At 32.5% G+C, this 16,047-nt stretch overlaps 2 protein-coding genes across 2 annotated transcripts; one reads left to right on the top strand and one right to left on the bottom strand.

The window, feature by feature from the left end:
- The first annotated feature begins 1,032 nt into the window (after nt 1–1,032).
- On the top strand, nt 1,033–6,882 carry LOC132755941 (glutathione S-transferase Mu 4-like). Its single transcript, XM_060746882.1, has 7 exons — nt 1,033–1,159; nt 3,321–3,396; nt 4,063–4,133; nt 4,606–4,687; nt 5,475–5,575; nt 5,771–5,866; nt 6,547–6,882. The coding sequence occupies exons 1-7, from the start codon at nt 1,127–1,129 to the stop codon at nt 6,739–6,741; spliced, it is 654 nt and encodes a 217-aa protein (XP_060602865.1). The 5' UTR covers nt 1,033–1,126; the 3' UTR covers nt 6,742–6,882.
- Nucleotides 6,883–7,537: 655 nt separating this feature from the next.
- LOC132755940 (glutathione S-transferase Mu 1-like) lies at nt 7,538–10,532 on the bottom strand. Its single transcript, XM_060746881.1, has 6 exons — nt 10,398–10,532; nt 10,168–10,243; nt 9,851–9,921; nt 9,155–9,343; nt 8,742–8,837; nt 7,538–8,066 (listed from the first exon to the last, which is right to left on the bottom strand). Exons 1-6 carry the CDS (start codon nt 10,428–10,430, stop codon nt 7,872–7,874), a joined length of 660 nt encoding a protein of 219 aa, XP_060602864.1. The 5' UTR covers nt 10,431–10,532; the 3' UTR covers nt 7,538–7,871.
- Nucleotides 10,533–16,047: the final 5,515 nt, after the last annotated feature.

The following is a 16,047-nucleotide window of genomic DNA, read 5'->3' as shown; positions in this document are numbered from 1 at the left end:
CAGAAGGTATAAATGATTTGTTGTACGTTTCGGTGCGCCTAGCTATGGTTATGTAATTGTTGTTGTTTCTTAACGAGTAATTTGTTGTTTCTGAAACTAGCGATGGAAATATGTTTTCAAGGTATTGTGGAAGAAGACCATTTTTATCTTTTAAAACCGTAACTAATTTTTTGTATTTTACGCCAACCCACCCAACTTCTTTTATAAGCGAATTGATCGATACCGACCTGGTAAGACCTGTTACTATGCGTACTGCATCATACTGTAGTTGTTCATGTGATTGTTTTTCGTATACTGTACATCCGTCCCACATAACGGAGGCATATTCTAATATTGGACGCATGTATGAAATGTAGACTGATTTTATTTAGAGTTGAGCGTTTAAGTTAAACTTTAGTGCACGCATGGTACTCAAAACTTTAGAGGCTGATGTAATAATGTTACCAATATGCTGATGCCATTTAATTTAAATCTGTTGAAAAAAGTTATACCTAAATGTTTGTGATGATCTACAAAATCAAGAACATTATCATTAAAAAGGAGAGTAGGCTTGTCGGATGTAGTTAATGAAAAAACATAACCTCCGTTTTATTGGAATTTAAACTTACAAGCCATTGTTTGGACCATTCATCGATAATTTCAAGATCGTGGTTAAAAGTAGATTCTATGTAACGCATGTCATTGGATGAAACGGCCAATGAGCTGTCATCTGCGAAAAAACGTGTTATGCTAATCAAATTTTCGGTAATATCATTACAAACATGTTGCATGATTGTTTCTAGAATACCCCCCCCCCCCCCTTGAACTTGGAATTTATGTTAACAAATGTTAATTTCTTACTATAACTTAATACATAATGATACATAATTGATTTTCCTTTCATAGTTTTTTCTTCCTTACTGCGTCCAGTATTCTATTAGTCGAGCTTGGCTATCTCCTGTGACAGCTCTTGTTTTTAGATCTATTTCTATATTGGGGAAATCCAATTCAACCATTAAATAAGATACTACCCCCAGTGAATTTGATTTTATAAATTGTTCTGTTGACTACTGTTTGGACCAATCAGAGTACAGCTATACATGTATTTAGAACATATATTTTACGTATACGCAGCAGTTGAACAACCATGCCTGAGTTAGGATACTGGAAAATTCGTGGGGTATGTAAAATTCTTATTTTAGATTCGAACATAATAAAATCGGCATGCTACTGATTATATAACAGGATATTATGAAAATTTAATAGTTATTGATTATAAACCAAATGTATGCGTGGTTTGTGAAATTATGTAACTTGACCGTATTCTACTGAAATGTTTTTGAAATTAAAAATATTAGCATTCTTTATTGTAACTGAAAAAAGCATGTTGCACATCGTGATATTTTTCTGCTAGTCTGTCAATTAATTTAGATCTAATATTTTTTTATAACAATGACAAATGATTGTAAGAGCCCCATTTCTAAATTAACAGTACATGTATTATGACTGAGGGCATGTACTTTTTAGATTATGTATATATCCGTTATTGATTTATTGATTGAGCCTACATATATATGTATATGGTATCAAAGGGCTGGGTGTGGTTTGGGGGGGGGGGCCCTCAATCCCTCTCGAGATTAAAATATAATACATGTACGAGGGCTGTTCAAAAAGTACATGAACTGTGCTCTACTGTTCACAAAACGTCGGTTCAGATGAAATAATTTTAAAGTTACCAAAGAATATGAAAAGTGAAAGGGGATTAAAATGGACAAAATATAATTTCAACTAATAAAATTATAAATTATAGCTGATTAAGCAATTTAGTCGCGTCAAATCGTCATATTCAGATAGGTCTACTGAACTCGTTTTAGTGACATACCTATATATCTATGTTTATTCGCTTAAAATCTGGAACCTTGACCTGTTATCTTATCACAGACCACTCCAAACTTTACTATTTAACATTTAATAAAGAACATATCAGTGGTACATGTATTGTATTATCATTACGTTAAAATCTGTTTTTGGAAAGATTCTGTAAAAGTATATAATTTTACACTACATGTGGTCTTATACGTAATATGACGGAGTATTCAATTTAAGCAGTAAGGACCTAGAAACCAGGGGGTATACAACTTCAAGTTGGGGATCCAAAATTATATGACGTAAATTGCATACTGGGCTACGCTGAAATGCTGCCACTTCAGTTTTCAATTGGACAATTAAAAGCAAGGTCTTCTAATTCATTGATGATGACATGCTTTCAAAGTTGGCTTGATTATATTTTGTCCTTGTTGCTAGGCAACATGATGTCAGCAATTATGTTGTTGTTGTTGTTTTTTGCTCTTTGTTTGTGGACAGCTAGACATTGAATAAGAAATATAAACAAATTGTTTCTAAAGTAAACACTAAATATCAAATTAGTAAAACTTTTTTATCGTTTTTTTTCGGCGAAGGACTGGAAAATTTATTATTTTATATAACAAATGGTCAGAATTCATCAGCTATTTTTAGCTATAACACATTCTGGCAGTTCTACCTGTGTAATCATTCGTATTTTGTCATTGTTATTCGCTATCAATTTCAAAGTTAACAAAGTCACTGATAAGTTCCGGATACGTTATATTCGATTGCCTTTTAGACATGCTTCGATTGAAGAGAGTGAAGGTCATGAAGCGTTAGCATATTTTATCAACATAGTTCCGGCCATTTTCTCGAGTTTAGATAGTCTATACCTTACCCGTGTCTTCAGTGCCTTCTGTACATGTATATACGATATAGTTTGCGTGCAAAGTACAAATCTTTGTCGCTTATCAAGAATGCATACAGCTCAGGAACAATAGTTTACGTGCAACAACGAACTTTGCAAATTAAAAAATATATATAATAATAAGACCACATTTCGAAACAATCCATACATGATTACTTGAACTATGTATCCAAGCCTAACATTGGCATTTGTTTACGTACAGATAGGTTTTGCATAGTCTCAAAAATAAATGTATCCTAAGCGACGCACATATTTAGGTAGCTTTAGCTAGAAAGTACTTTGATTTGAATTTCAGTGAAAGAATAGTTTCTTTCATTGATGAACAGTTAGTTTTCTTGCAAATTCATGCAATAAAATGTGTATCACTGCATGAGACACCCAAGAACGTTTAATTTACTTCAAGAGTCTGCATTCATTTTTTTCTCACATGTAAATATTAAAGTTTGAAAGCGGGGTAAAATGATTATCATTAAATGTTAATATCAAATGTGTTTGCAACTAAAACATTAGAGTATTTTCAAATAAAATAATGCACTGTGTGTTTTTTTGTTGTTGTTTTTTTCTTCAGCGTGCCCAGCAAATCAGATTGCTCCTTACATATGCAGGAGAAGAGTTTACAGACACTGTATACGAACAAGGAGACCGTAAATATTATTTTATTTGAACTACAATATGTAATATTTTAGAATGGCGATGTAGAAACATTTTTGTATATTTAAACGTTAAGGAGCTTCACCGAGGTCTAAAAACTTTAAACTATGTAAAGGACATATCAATTAAAAATATACATAAAATGAATTGAAATTCGATAGTTACTGCATTTCATATCCGAATTTAGTAAAAAGGGGTGCATCGCTTTTCAATTTGGGTAATTTTGCACAATAAAAATGATTATTGTCGAAAACCATGAGGTCGGAATGGTCAAGTTATTGGGCCCGACCATCATCATTTGGCTCACAAATATCAGAAAACTATCTCCAGTCCCATCATGTCAAAACACCACCAGTAGTGTCCCTTTGAGGGGTTATTGATCTACACGAGTCACACTATAGAGGTTTCACTGTAATAATAGGATGTTACTTTTAAATATGGGTAAGAGGGGTTAAATAAATCTCAGTAAAAACTAGGAATAGATCTGTCGATTATTTTGTGGTTTTGTATTTAATTTAGGTTTTGTTGACCGATATTGATTTTGTTGTCAAATATTTAAGTTGAATAGAAACACTTCTAAAGATATTGGTATCGTAGCAATAACTGAATCAGAGTTTTGTGTTATCATATATATTCGAAACCTTTTCTGGTCGTTACAGCACCAGAATTGAGCAGAGAGGCATGGAATAGTGTAAAACCTAAATTTACGGAACTGCTGGACTTTCCAAATGTAAGTACGAGTACATGTAATTCAGTATACGCCTTATTAAGTTTTATACATAATTTATCTTAGTTCGTTATATAGGAAACTCAAGACTATAGACACACTTGACGACTAACAAGTACTGAGCAACAAGTGTAAAGTTTCTTGCTCAGGCAGAGCAACGGCATACCTCTGATTCTGAAGGGTTTGAACCCACGCGTCTAGCGTTCATTATATTACTAATCCGACGCGTTAACCACTTGGTCATGCCGCCATCGCCTTTATTTTACGAGAAAATCATTTATTTGAAAGAAGAATGTACAATTTACCACTTAACTGGTTGAGTTAGATTTTGTCAAAATGTTGGGGCATATATTTTTAGTACATGCTAAGATGTTGGGCCTGTGTTATAGAATATATAAGATGTAAGAAATTTAAAATAAGTTAAATTCCATGGTTTGAATTTGATCCGGATTTTCTTTTTATTTTTGTATTTCAGCTACCATATTATATTGACGGGGATGTAAAAATAACTCAGAGTAACGCCATTCTGAAGCATATAGCCAGAAAACATAATTTAGGTGAGAATTTTGGTTATAAGTTTACTCTATACAAAGACACAGTGACAAACAAACTTAATATCAAATACGTATTTCTGATCCTTTAAAGGCCCATTTAGGCATTAAAATGATAACATGTTGTTGATGCCTTTTACAGTTCCCCATTGCCAATATAGACGAGTTGTGTTTCGTCTCTCTACTTTGACTATTAGTACACTTATTATAGTAATTTAGTATTTTTTTTTGGAAGTCAAAATACCTGTTTGTTTACGTTCTGTTCCACTTTATCACAAATATTTTCGTATTTTCATTTTCTTAAAGTGATAAGCATCTTACGTTGTTTATAAAGCAAATGTAAGCCCTTAATTTCGACAGAAGAAAACAAAATCTAAGGCATAATGTGCCTTTAACATCGCTCCTAGTCACATTATGGTTCTGAAAAATGGAAAGACAGGTTAAAGTTTAACTATACATGACGCATCATAACAAACTGGCCATTGATTATAAAATTGGTAAAAATAACTTAATGAACAAATAGTGTGTACATGGAACCCGTCCTTTTCTTTGAAATTTCATTTTATTTCAACTTTCATTTTATTTCATCTTAATACAAGCTATCAAAAAATATTGCTTTTTGATGATGCTTAACAGTGACAAAATATGTGCACATTTTGGCATTTACTAGTACTCAATCAAACTGACAATTTGTCTTAAAATTCTTGCAATATTGATAAATTCTAATTTTGCACTCCATTACGGCCAAAAACCTCCGTTGGTTATTTTAGTCATACTGGTATTTCTTTTACAGAAGGGGACACAGCTAAAGAAAAAGCAACTGTTGACATGCTTTTAGATCAAGCTATGGATCTGAGAAATGGGGTGGTCAGATTATGTTATAATAAAGATTACGTAAGTAGTTTTTAGACATATTTTAATCTTTCATAAAAAGGAAACCGTTTTTTTTTCTCGCTTAAAAAGTTTTTACACCTCAATGTAATAGCCAAAGATCGATGGAATAGCCAAAGATAATAAATATATTTGATTCAGATTCTTAGTGTTGTGCTATTCATATGAATTAAAATTTTATACTTATATATATTTCAGGCAAGCTTAAAAGACGAGTATTTCAAAAATGTTCAAACTTCTCTGGCACTTTTCGAAAAGAAGCTTGGAGACAACAAATGGTTTACCGGTGATAAGGTAATTTAATACAGTCACGTGACAAGTGGTTTACCGGTGATAAGGTAATTTAATACCGTCACGTGACAAGTGATTTACCGGTGATAAAGTAGTTTACGCCATATCGCCAGCATGGAAAACCACTAACAAATGTTAACTTTTTCTAACCCTTGAAATTGATAAGATTTTGTCATCAGTATAGAGCCAAGCCAGCCGACACACACGTGTACCTGTAGTCTGACAAGGCTCTATACCTTAATTAACTCGATGTTTTGTATTTTGATATTTCCAGCCATTGAAATTTTTAAGTTCAAAATAGCCCAATAGTGATTGGCACATATAGCAACAGACCTGTGCTAGCATTTGAATATCATTTAATTAATTGAAACCACGATGAGTACATAAGGTCACTCTAAGAGTATGCATTTATAAATAACTAATTATCATACCTATTTTATGCACGAATAAGGACACAAAATTTTATGAACATTCTTAGTCGCGGGTCCAGGATTTTTGCGAGAGGGGATAACAACATTTCGGCAAGCTGTCCTGCATAAATGTTTCACAATGAAAACGGAAGTTAATTAATATTCAGACTAGAGACCTCTAACGCCCTGCTCAGGATCCGTGCTAATTTTTCGTCTTAAAAATATGTTTTGTACAGACATTGTTGTAATTAATTGCTTTATTTTTGTAAACAGATAACTGTGGTTGACTTCCCGATGTACGAGCTTTTGGAACAACATACCCGTATGAAATCTGATTCACTAGACGCATACCCGAAACTTAAAGCATTCCTCGGAAGATTCCAGGAGTTACCGAAAGTGAAAGAGTATCTCGCGCAGGAAAGTGTACGTAATATGCCAATCAACAACAAATCTGCCGCATTTAGATAAAACAAATGAAGAATGACTTTGCTACGCAGCCATCATGTACTTAATTTTTCGAAAAAAATTCCTCATTTGAAAGTTGTAAATGGTATTAACAGTTTTTTAAGCTTTACGGATATCTTTTGTAATATAGTACTTTTAAGATTTACGGATACCTCTTGTACTATAGTGCTTTTAAGGTTTTTGTAATTTTAAGGTTGGCTCTATCTATGACTTCAAATATGTATTTTATCTTGGTGTATTTTAAACAGATATTTTTATTTATATACAACGAATAGGCACAATTGGTCTCAGATTTGTCTCACACAACAGCAGACGACTTTCTCAAAGAATGACGTCATACCAGCACTAAAATCAGTTTTTTTTAATTCTTCAATTGAATAATTTTTATGCGTTTAGCAAAACATTGTAATACTAGTATTACATGTACAAACTTGAATATTCCCGGTAAACTTACCTTGTGATAAAGAAGCAGACGATCTTTTTTTCAAATAAATGACGTCATTTCCGCTTCATTGTATCAGTATTAGGTTATACAACACAAACACAATTATGTAAGTTTTTGTGAATTTTATTATGCGAGAATTATATTTTAGATATTGTACCAATTTACAGCATGTCAGATGTCCAATAAAATTTATATAAAAAAATATTTGAGATTTTGTTGATATTTTTTTCTTGAGAAAAAAAAACAAGTATATATATATGTATACGATATATACTCATATTATTGATCATATATTCGTATAAGGAATTAATATGGAATTAATTTTAATACCGATTATAAATAATGTTTAAAGCATCAATTACAATACCTTATGAATGGCATATAGACTATAGCTTTATGAAGTTTCGAGGTACAGTTTCAACAAGCTTTTTCAAGAGTGTCGTGGTCGGTTGGAGAATTTTAAGCCTCTTGGTTGAATATTCACTATATGCAGCATTGTGAACATGTAAATTAATCGAAATTAATCAAGTCAAAAATAAAGTAAAAACACATTTTTGTCACCGTGTAAATCTGATTTAAATGGTAGAAAGACACTTTCTTTAATTTAAAATAGACGGTCGTCTTTTTTTCAAAATTTTATTCAATGGTTTTTGTGATAAGTGAATTGATAATATGTAAATTCAAACCGTCATTTAAAAGCTGCAATTTTGCTATTGATGGGAAGATTTTTGACTTTGTCCAGTGATAGATATTCCTTGACTTTTGGCAGAGATTCAAACCTATCTAGGAAAGCCTGTAGCTTGGGGAAGGCATTCAAAGAATCTACCTGCATCCGTCTAAGTTGATCAAGAATTTCATACATCGAAAAATCAGCCGCTGTTATCTAAAATAATCGAAGATCAATATTTTGATTTAAAAGAATTACAAAAATAATCTTATAGGTACAATAAATCTTGATTTCTATTCAGGCATATGCTACAATAACACATCTTAATTAGTTTTTAAGGTAATCATTATAATTAAACAAGGAAAATTGTCGCTATGAATAAAAACAAGTAATACGTTTCACAAAGTAACTGTATGATTATTTTTGTCTCAGTTATAAAAATACACAATAAAATAGTTCTCGTTATAAATAAACAAGAAACCATTCTGTTATAAATAAACAATAACTATTAAAATATGAATAGAGTCCTCCGTAACAAACAATTTATTATTAAATTTTACTGATATCTTGATGAAAATTTGGAAGCTTATTTATTAGTAGTATAATGTAAGGATAGTGCAAGGGCTCATGGGCACTTGGTGTACTTTTTTGATATACACCTATATTACTACGTTTTTTTAGTAATATCGGTAAAATGACCGTTTCAGAAAAGAGACATAACACGTTAAAAAATTGTAACTTAATCAAATTTGAGTTCTACAAACCTCTCAAAGGGTTATTTTATCCCAAAACCAAGTGCCTATGTAAGGGCTTGTAGGCTTGTCTGACTCAATACGGGTGGCTAGAGATTTACAGTATCAGCATGGTTAAGTTTGATAAAGATAAACTTACAGTGCGCCCAGCAAACCAGTCATTCACACCTAGATGATTCTCAAACTGTTTTAGTTTTGGCGGGAGATTCTTAAAGAAATCTGGTTTCCATTTCTCCTGAAAATTTTAGCAACGAAATGAAAAATAGAATTAAACAAAACTTATAAGTGTAAAAAACAAGTAATGTTCATGGAACGCAATCCCAATCATATTTCACTGGGAATACAAAATGATATTCATCTTCTATACCTTTTGTGTTACAACATATACAATACCTTCCACTGCTTGGTACTCTGTTATGCCCATAACGTACAATCTTAACACCTAGGTAATATCGAAATAAATTTCTATGAGTAATTTAACAAAAAAAATTAACTTCCATTATTTTGATACCTTCTAATAATTTAATACAGTAAGGATATATTCGCACTTACATAGTTTTCCACACTTGTATACGTTATTTTGACAATACCATGCCTGAGATCCATTGCCTCCTCTATTACCATATCTACAACTGCCTTTTCGTTCTCCGTTACACCATCCAGCTTGTATTTCCGGGCTACGTGTCTTAAAATAGCGTGACTTTGGGTAATTTTAACATCGCCATCTATGTAATACGGTAGCTGAAAAGATAGCTCAAGTATGACAACATGAATTGTTCATTATTATAACAATTAAAGTATTTACTTTTAGGTACTGATAGAATTCTGATGCTATTATTTCGTCTTGTATCAAATGTAAAGTGAATACACCAAAATCATAGGTCGAAACTTAATGGAATATCAAACACTTTGACTTAAAATGTGTACGATATACAGCGAAAAGGTACGCTCTTTTGCGGAACGGATGTATTTCGGTGTTTATGTCGCTATCTGTTTCAGTGCTTACAGTGCTTTTTACGCAGGTTCGGCTGTATTCAATACTTTACTTTTTGAACAATAACGGCTTACCTACATAAAGCTTATAGCACTGCGTACAGACATCTTCCTTTTTATATCGAGCATTAAAATGCTACCTTCACCTGGCACTAGAAGCAAGACCTGTCCAAAACACACATTTTTAAAAAAGAAATCGTTGGTGTTTTTATCTGCAGAATTTATAAATCAAAATATTTGCACAATTACACTTACATTGGGAAAAGATAAAATTTCTCCAAACTTTGGTTTTACACTGTACCACGATTCTCTGCTAAAATCCGGCGCTGAAATTCAGGAACATAATTACAAATTAGCATATCACGTGACCTTTTTAAACTGAAAAATTACAAAGTAGTGTAGTATTTGTTAGCGACATTGAACAAAGTAACATTAAAAATAAAACATTTGTGCGTAAAGCATAGATCTATTACATTATTAAAATAATATTACGTAACTTGTTTAGAATATCTAACAGTTTTTATAACAAATAGTATAAAAATTTCAAAGAATGGGAGAATATTAATTCTTACGAGGCCCTTGTTCGTATTGTACATCTTCAAATTCTACCCCGGCATATGTTAAAAGCAATCGAATCGGCTGTGCTAACTGAAATTAGAATTACAAAATATTCGTACTGTTACCAATGTACGAGTTGCATATTCTAGGTGGTGAAAGTAGTCGTAATGTAGAACAGGAGAATACCACCCTTCTAATAATCTACTTTAATAGTAAAATCTCAAAGCAAGAAGGAAATACTTACACCTTTCGTTTTCCAATATCCAAGAGTTGGCATATCTGTTTGTCTTTGATAATGGTAATTTAAATAACGCTCAACCAATTCAAGCGTCTATGCGTATGTGACGATGTACACAGTGTATGGTGTACTACATAGGCCATTACTCACCGAGAGTGTTTGTAAACACTAGTACACCAATTAATATTTTACATGTTCCGTTTAAGGTATTACATAAAACTTACAATCATAAACAAGTAAAATGGTTTCCTGCGGTGAACCTTTTAATGATATAAAGATATTTCATTTAACTATTTTTAACATTATTTGGGGGGGGGGGATAAATAAACGTTTGTATCAGGAATATAGTTGACAATTGAATAAACGATCAATACAGAATAAGGTATTTGAAAACTGGTGACCGTTGAAGACCGGAGAAGGTCGAACATAAAACAATTATTTCTTTTTAAGAAAATGATTAAATAGGTCTATCATTTTATGAATAATTCCGAGCAAAAAATAAATAAAGTAAACACACAAGTTTACGCAGAAAATATCTCCATTTATTATGGCAGATGCCACTATGAATATTTTAATTTTGTAGATTTTCAGTATAAACAATTTATTGTTTGTAAAATTTAAGATAGATATTAAAGAAACATTGATAATTTTCAAATACATCATTCAAGTTTTTTCCACCTTAAACGGTAAAATAATTATAGAAAATTAGAAATATCACGTAATAGTTTTTTGTTCTTAATTAGGTGTAATTCGGACTAATTCCCTACAGGTTAATCCGTAACGTAACGGCAAACGGTATTTAGCTAGGTTTTCGAACAGGTCAATTAACCAATCATGTACGGTTTACAGATCACATGCTCCTCCATGTACCGAAAACAGGTCACGTGCTCCTCCATGCTTTAAAAGTAAAACGCGTACCAATACCCTGCGGTCTCCGGACCGCAGGGAATAAAGAGTATGATGATTGCAGATTTTCATTAAGATAATATCTTTCAGAGCTAGTTTATTTACCCCATGAGCATATTGTGAAAAAGTCTGTTTTCACTGAAAAGCCTCATATGTTACAAGTTCAAACTGCTATGAAGCTGGGACATACGATTATAGTATGTCCCAGTATAAAGCTATGATACTGATGAAACTTGGCACAAATGTTGACTAGACCATAGCCTCTGTAACAGCATGCTCAATCGTAAATTTTCTGTTACCATGGCAACGAGGTAACGTCTCAAAATTGCCAAATATCACAATTTTGCATTGTTTTTTTTTCTCCATCAAATCTGATTTCAAAGTGCTGCAACTTCTCAATGAATTGAGATAAGAGTAAAAGGCTTTTCAGCGTCGGTTACTAGTGACCCTAAGGTCGACCTGAGGCCATTTTTAGCCTGTCACATGTCCAAATTTTTTCTGGCGATGAGGGTGACTAACGCCCCCCTTCCCCCACCCCCAAACAGAAGGGGGCACATCCCCCTTCAGGCATCCTCCTGATGTACCATTTTGATGGGAGTCGGCGCCGAAAAAATGGTCACTTTTTAACAACATTTCTCAAACGAAAAACAGTGTTTGGGCCTAAATAGGGCATTTTTTAACTGTTTGAGGCCTCGAAGGTGGGGGGGGGGGGCAAAAGGCCGTCAAAACACGTCTATACGAGGGAAAAGGTTAAACGTTGTTAGTGCTCGTTGATACATCATAGACGATGTATTCCGCTGGCAATTGATATAAAAAATATGTATCTATATAGACTTTCAAAACAACAATTTTATTTTATGTTGTCTTACATTTTATTCAAACATAAATGACTTATCATCTAAGCCCATTGTAAACAAGAAACAAAAATGTTTAATACAATAACGTTACATCGTACATAAAAGTAGCATTCATGAGATGTACTTTTGAAAACTTCCAGTAGAAAAGAATTGGTTTGGTTTAGTTGGTTTTAACGCAAAAAACTAACAAACGTTTGGTCATATCTCTGTGGTTGGTCCACCTATAACCTGCTTTCCCGGATAATAAATTATAACTATTCAGTATTTACAACTTTTCGACACGTGACTGACTACCAATCTCACAATATTACTAGCAAGGGGAGCGGTGGCCTAGTGGTTATGGTGTCTGCCCTCAACCCGAGGATCATGGGTTCGATCCCTAATCGGGTCACGGTCATGCATGTTTCTTCATATGACACCAGTACTGGTTGGTACCAGGAAGCGGACTCGAAAGTTGATTAATGTAAGTTGCAAGAACGTATCGCAATCGAGCTTAAATAAATATGTTAATTAGGCTGGAGCGCAATGTCAGAGATCAATATTGGCATTGGGAAATTTCGCCTCGCCCGTGGAGCAGCGGTCCTTGGATTACAAATTTGATGCCTTCCCTAAAGGGGTAAGCGGGCGGACATAAGAAATAACATTATCTAGGAATACAACTCACATTCTCATCTACATCATACTGCTTAACAAGTCATTATGATAATTACTAGCAGGCGTTGATAGTTTCGGCATATTTATAAAAGAACGCTGTGTTTTGGAGTCTAATCTGCGAAAGGAATCTTCGCATAACATTGTCATATATACTTAGTTTGATTATAAATCTAGCACATGTATCTACTTTCTTAGTATATGTTTAAACTTAGTCTAACCATTTTTCTATTTTCTATTTTAAGTAACAGTGACCACGACCCTATAGGTGACCCAAAAGCAATCCCTTGCAAAGTCTCCAAATATATACTAAGTTTGATAATATCTCATTCCAAACTAGATAATTGTTTTTATTTCCTTACTTAGTTGCTGGTCGTAGAGATAACTCAGACGCATAGATAACCCCGACACTTAATAAATACAATTGTTATAACTTTGTTTTTCAACAAACAAGCATATGGCAACCTTGAAGTATAGGAGCAGGACACAATTTGATGATTTAGTGTAAGTTTGTAAACTTTTTTAGAAAAAATTCAAATAACGTAAACTTTTCGTTAGCAACTGCTTCAAAACGTTCTTTTTACTAAATTACAATAATCGACTTTTTTATCTGTGATACGCAGGCTTCATAACCTCTGATCCCCTTTCAAAATTCCATTTTATTTAGTTCCGCCCATTGTTTTCTCGTTTAGGGCACACGCTTTTTATTACTTGGGGACCATATGCCGCTTTTCATGGAATGGCACGGAAGTGTCACATTGAAGGTTCCATGATAACCGCCGTATGAACACATCTGCGGATGTTTCTAAATTCAAAATTTTACTACTTCATGTTTAAATGTTGAATTCTGCTTAAGCCGGTGCTAGGGGGCGTGGACGGTAACTTGCACTTTCCAGTACCGTCCATGAACAGGCTCAATCAAACCGAGCCTGCAACATTTTCAACTTTGTCGTGTTGAGCTTTCTTTAGGGATTCTGTATTTATCTATTTTATCTTCTGTTGTGGGATAAAAGATCATGTTTTGATACGTCATTCAGGACCTTAAAAAGTACCAGTTTCCATTTTCATACATAATTTTTGCAGTGTAATGTAAATATTTTGAAGTGGACTTTGTTTTGGTGGTTCAGTATTTAAAAAATATAGGAAGATAATTAAGATATAGCAAAATATGTGATTTAGTGTCGGAGTTATCTCTCCAGCCAGTATAGTCCGGGAACAATTTTGAAGTTTTAAGAGTAAATTGATCTTGACCCTAGGGGGTTCAAAAGTTATCCTTCAAGGTCAGCTCATGCTTTCTTTATACCACGTTTGTTTCTAACGCTCTATAATAATTATCTATCACGCATAAAACCATCGACGGACCGACATGCTTATCCTAACTTCGTTAAGGGATGATTTTGACCTTAATTTAATCAATTTTCCACACTTGGAAGGGAGATATACCCCGTGCGGACGAAAAAAAGAGAAATAAAGACTGCAAAGGAATATGAAATTAACAAAATGTTTGATAATGGATTTGGTCCGATGGCCTTGCTGCTTTATTGACTATTGACACTAATGGAATTAGGCATTATTTGTATTTATTATTCAATTGTATACTACGATGCAATGTAAAGATTAATAAATATATATTATTGTTACATGTATAATGTGTGACTTTTTCCAATACAAATAATTAGTACTACTATACCTTGTACCATAGTTGCAATATTGAATACAATTTGAGAACATGAAACACCGTTAATGTTATTAACATTTTATTGTAAAAAATGAGAAAACTGACACATATAAAGGACATGCGATGCCAATATACATATATAATTCAAAAATAAGACAAAACGAAAACGTCAACAAAACTGACACTTTTTAAAATAATTTCAGTTTTAGTTTTTATTAAACCAAGACGTATAATAATTATGCAACTGGTTGTCACAAAAAATGAACAAAAAGTAACAGTCAAAAAACAAATAATAATATTACAATAAAAGAATTCAATACTTCAAATAATTTACAAAGGGTGAACCTCCCCCAAAATTAAATAGCATATATTAAAAATTTATTATCTATTATTATTGTATATTATGAGAAATAGAAAAAGAAGATGTTTGCAGACAAAACTTACACAAAAATTGAGATTACACGTTTTAATATAAAGCATATTGATGGATTTATTAATCAAAATTGTGTGCCACTTTACAATAGAATTACACTGATATTTAAAACGTTTAGATATCGTTCAGCTTAAATAATTATATGTATTTGAACAAAGTCAAAACAATTACACAACGGATAAATGATTATTGAAACATGTAAAAATTAAATTAAATTATTTATTTCTTTAAGAGTAAACCTAAATGCATTAAAACTTTAATAAGTGTACAGCAATCGGAAATGATGTTTCATGATTATATGTATTAACTCGTAAAACGTTTGGGAATCGACCACGGAGGCAGTATTCACTAGCAAATTAACATAGGCAATTAATTTTCCTCTTTCTTTCTTTCTTTTTCTTACATTGATAAAATCAGGAGTCTTGTTAGAATAAGAATATTTGTCAGACATTTAAAGAAAATTTATGCAGCTTTTAAGTTTTAATGCACATGTTAATATTATCTCCCTTAGAGCATGATATTACAAACACAGTGTTTCAACTGTATACAAGACTTTGAACACTTTCAAAAAGATATTAATACAGAACTTGAATAAGATAACTAGCTTCAACACAAAAATGTTCTCATCTTTATGCCATGAAATAATAGACATATTCTAATGGCAATATCATAAAATAACCTAAATTAATTGAAAGACGTTTATGCAGGTATTTCTGTCTCAAAGGGGCTCCACTGAGGTTTTTTGACATGACGGGATTAGACATAATTTTCAAGATTAATGTTCCGTTTGAAGTAAGTCTAAACTAATGACTTGTGTGTAAATTTTCAAATCATTCGCTCACTCCGCTTCTCCAGAATAATTATTACAACGCTTTTCACTCAAATCGGGCTTAGAATGTCATAAAAAATACGATCTTCTATTGGTTTCTAAGTATATTTATTAATCGCCTTTTGCATATCTTTTTGATTGAAGTGTCATGGTTGATCTTTGCAGGAAATTCAAATTTTATGTTTAATGCTTTTGGACCTCAATCGAGTTCCTTTAAAAAAATAAACTCCCTCAAGAAATAGAAAAACAAAACCAACACACAAGTAACAACATAAAAAAAGGAAGTATGAAACTGAAGTTTA

The sequence above is a fragment of the Ruditapes philippinarum genome, unplaced genomic scaffold, assembly GCF_026571515.1.
Source record: "Ruditapes philippinarum isolate M1 unplaced genomic scaffold, ASM2657151v2 ctg6266_1_1_1_1, whole genome shotgun sequence".
Classification (NCBI taxonomy): domain Eukaryota; kingdom Metazoa; phylum Mollusca; class Bivalvia; order Venerida; family Veneridae; genus Ruditapes; species Ruditapes philippinarum.
The sequence above is the reverse complement of the archived record's forward strand: the minus strand, read 5'-3'. Positions and strand labels throughout refer to the sequence as shown.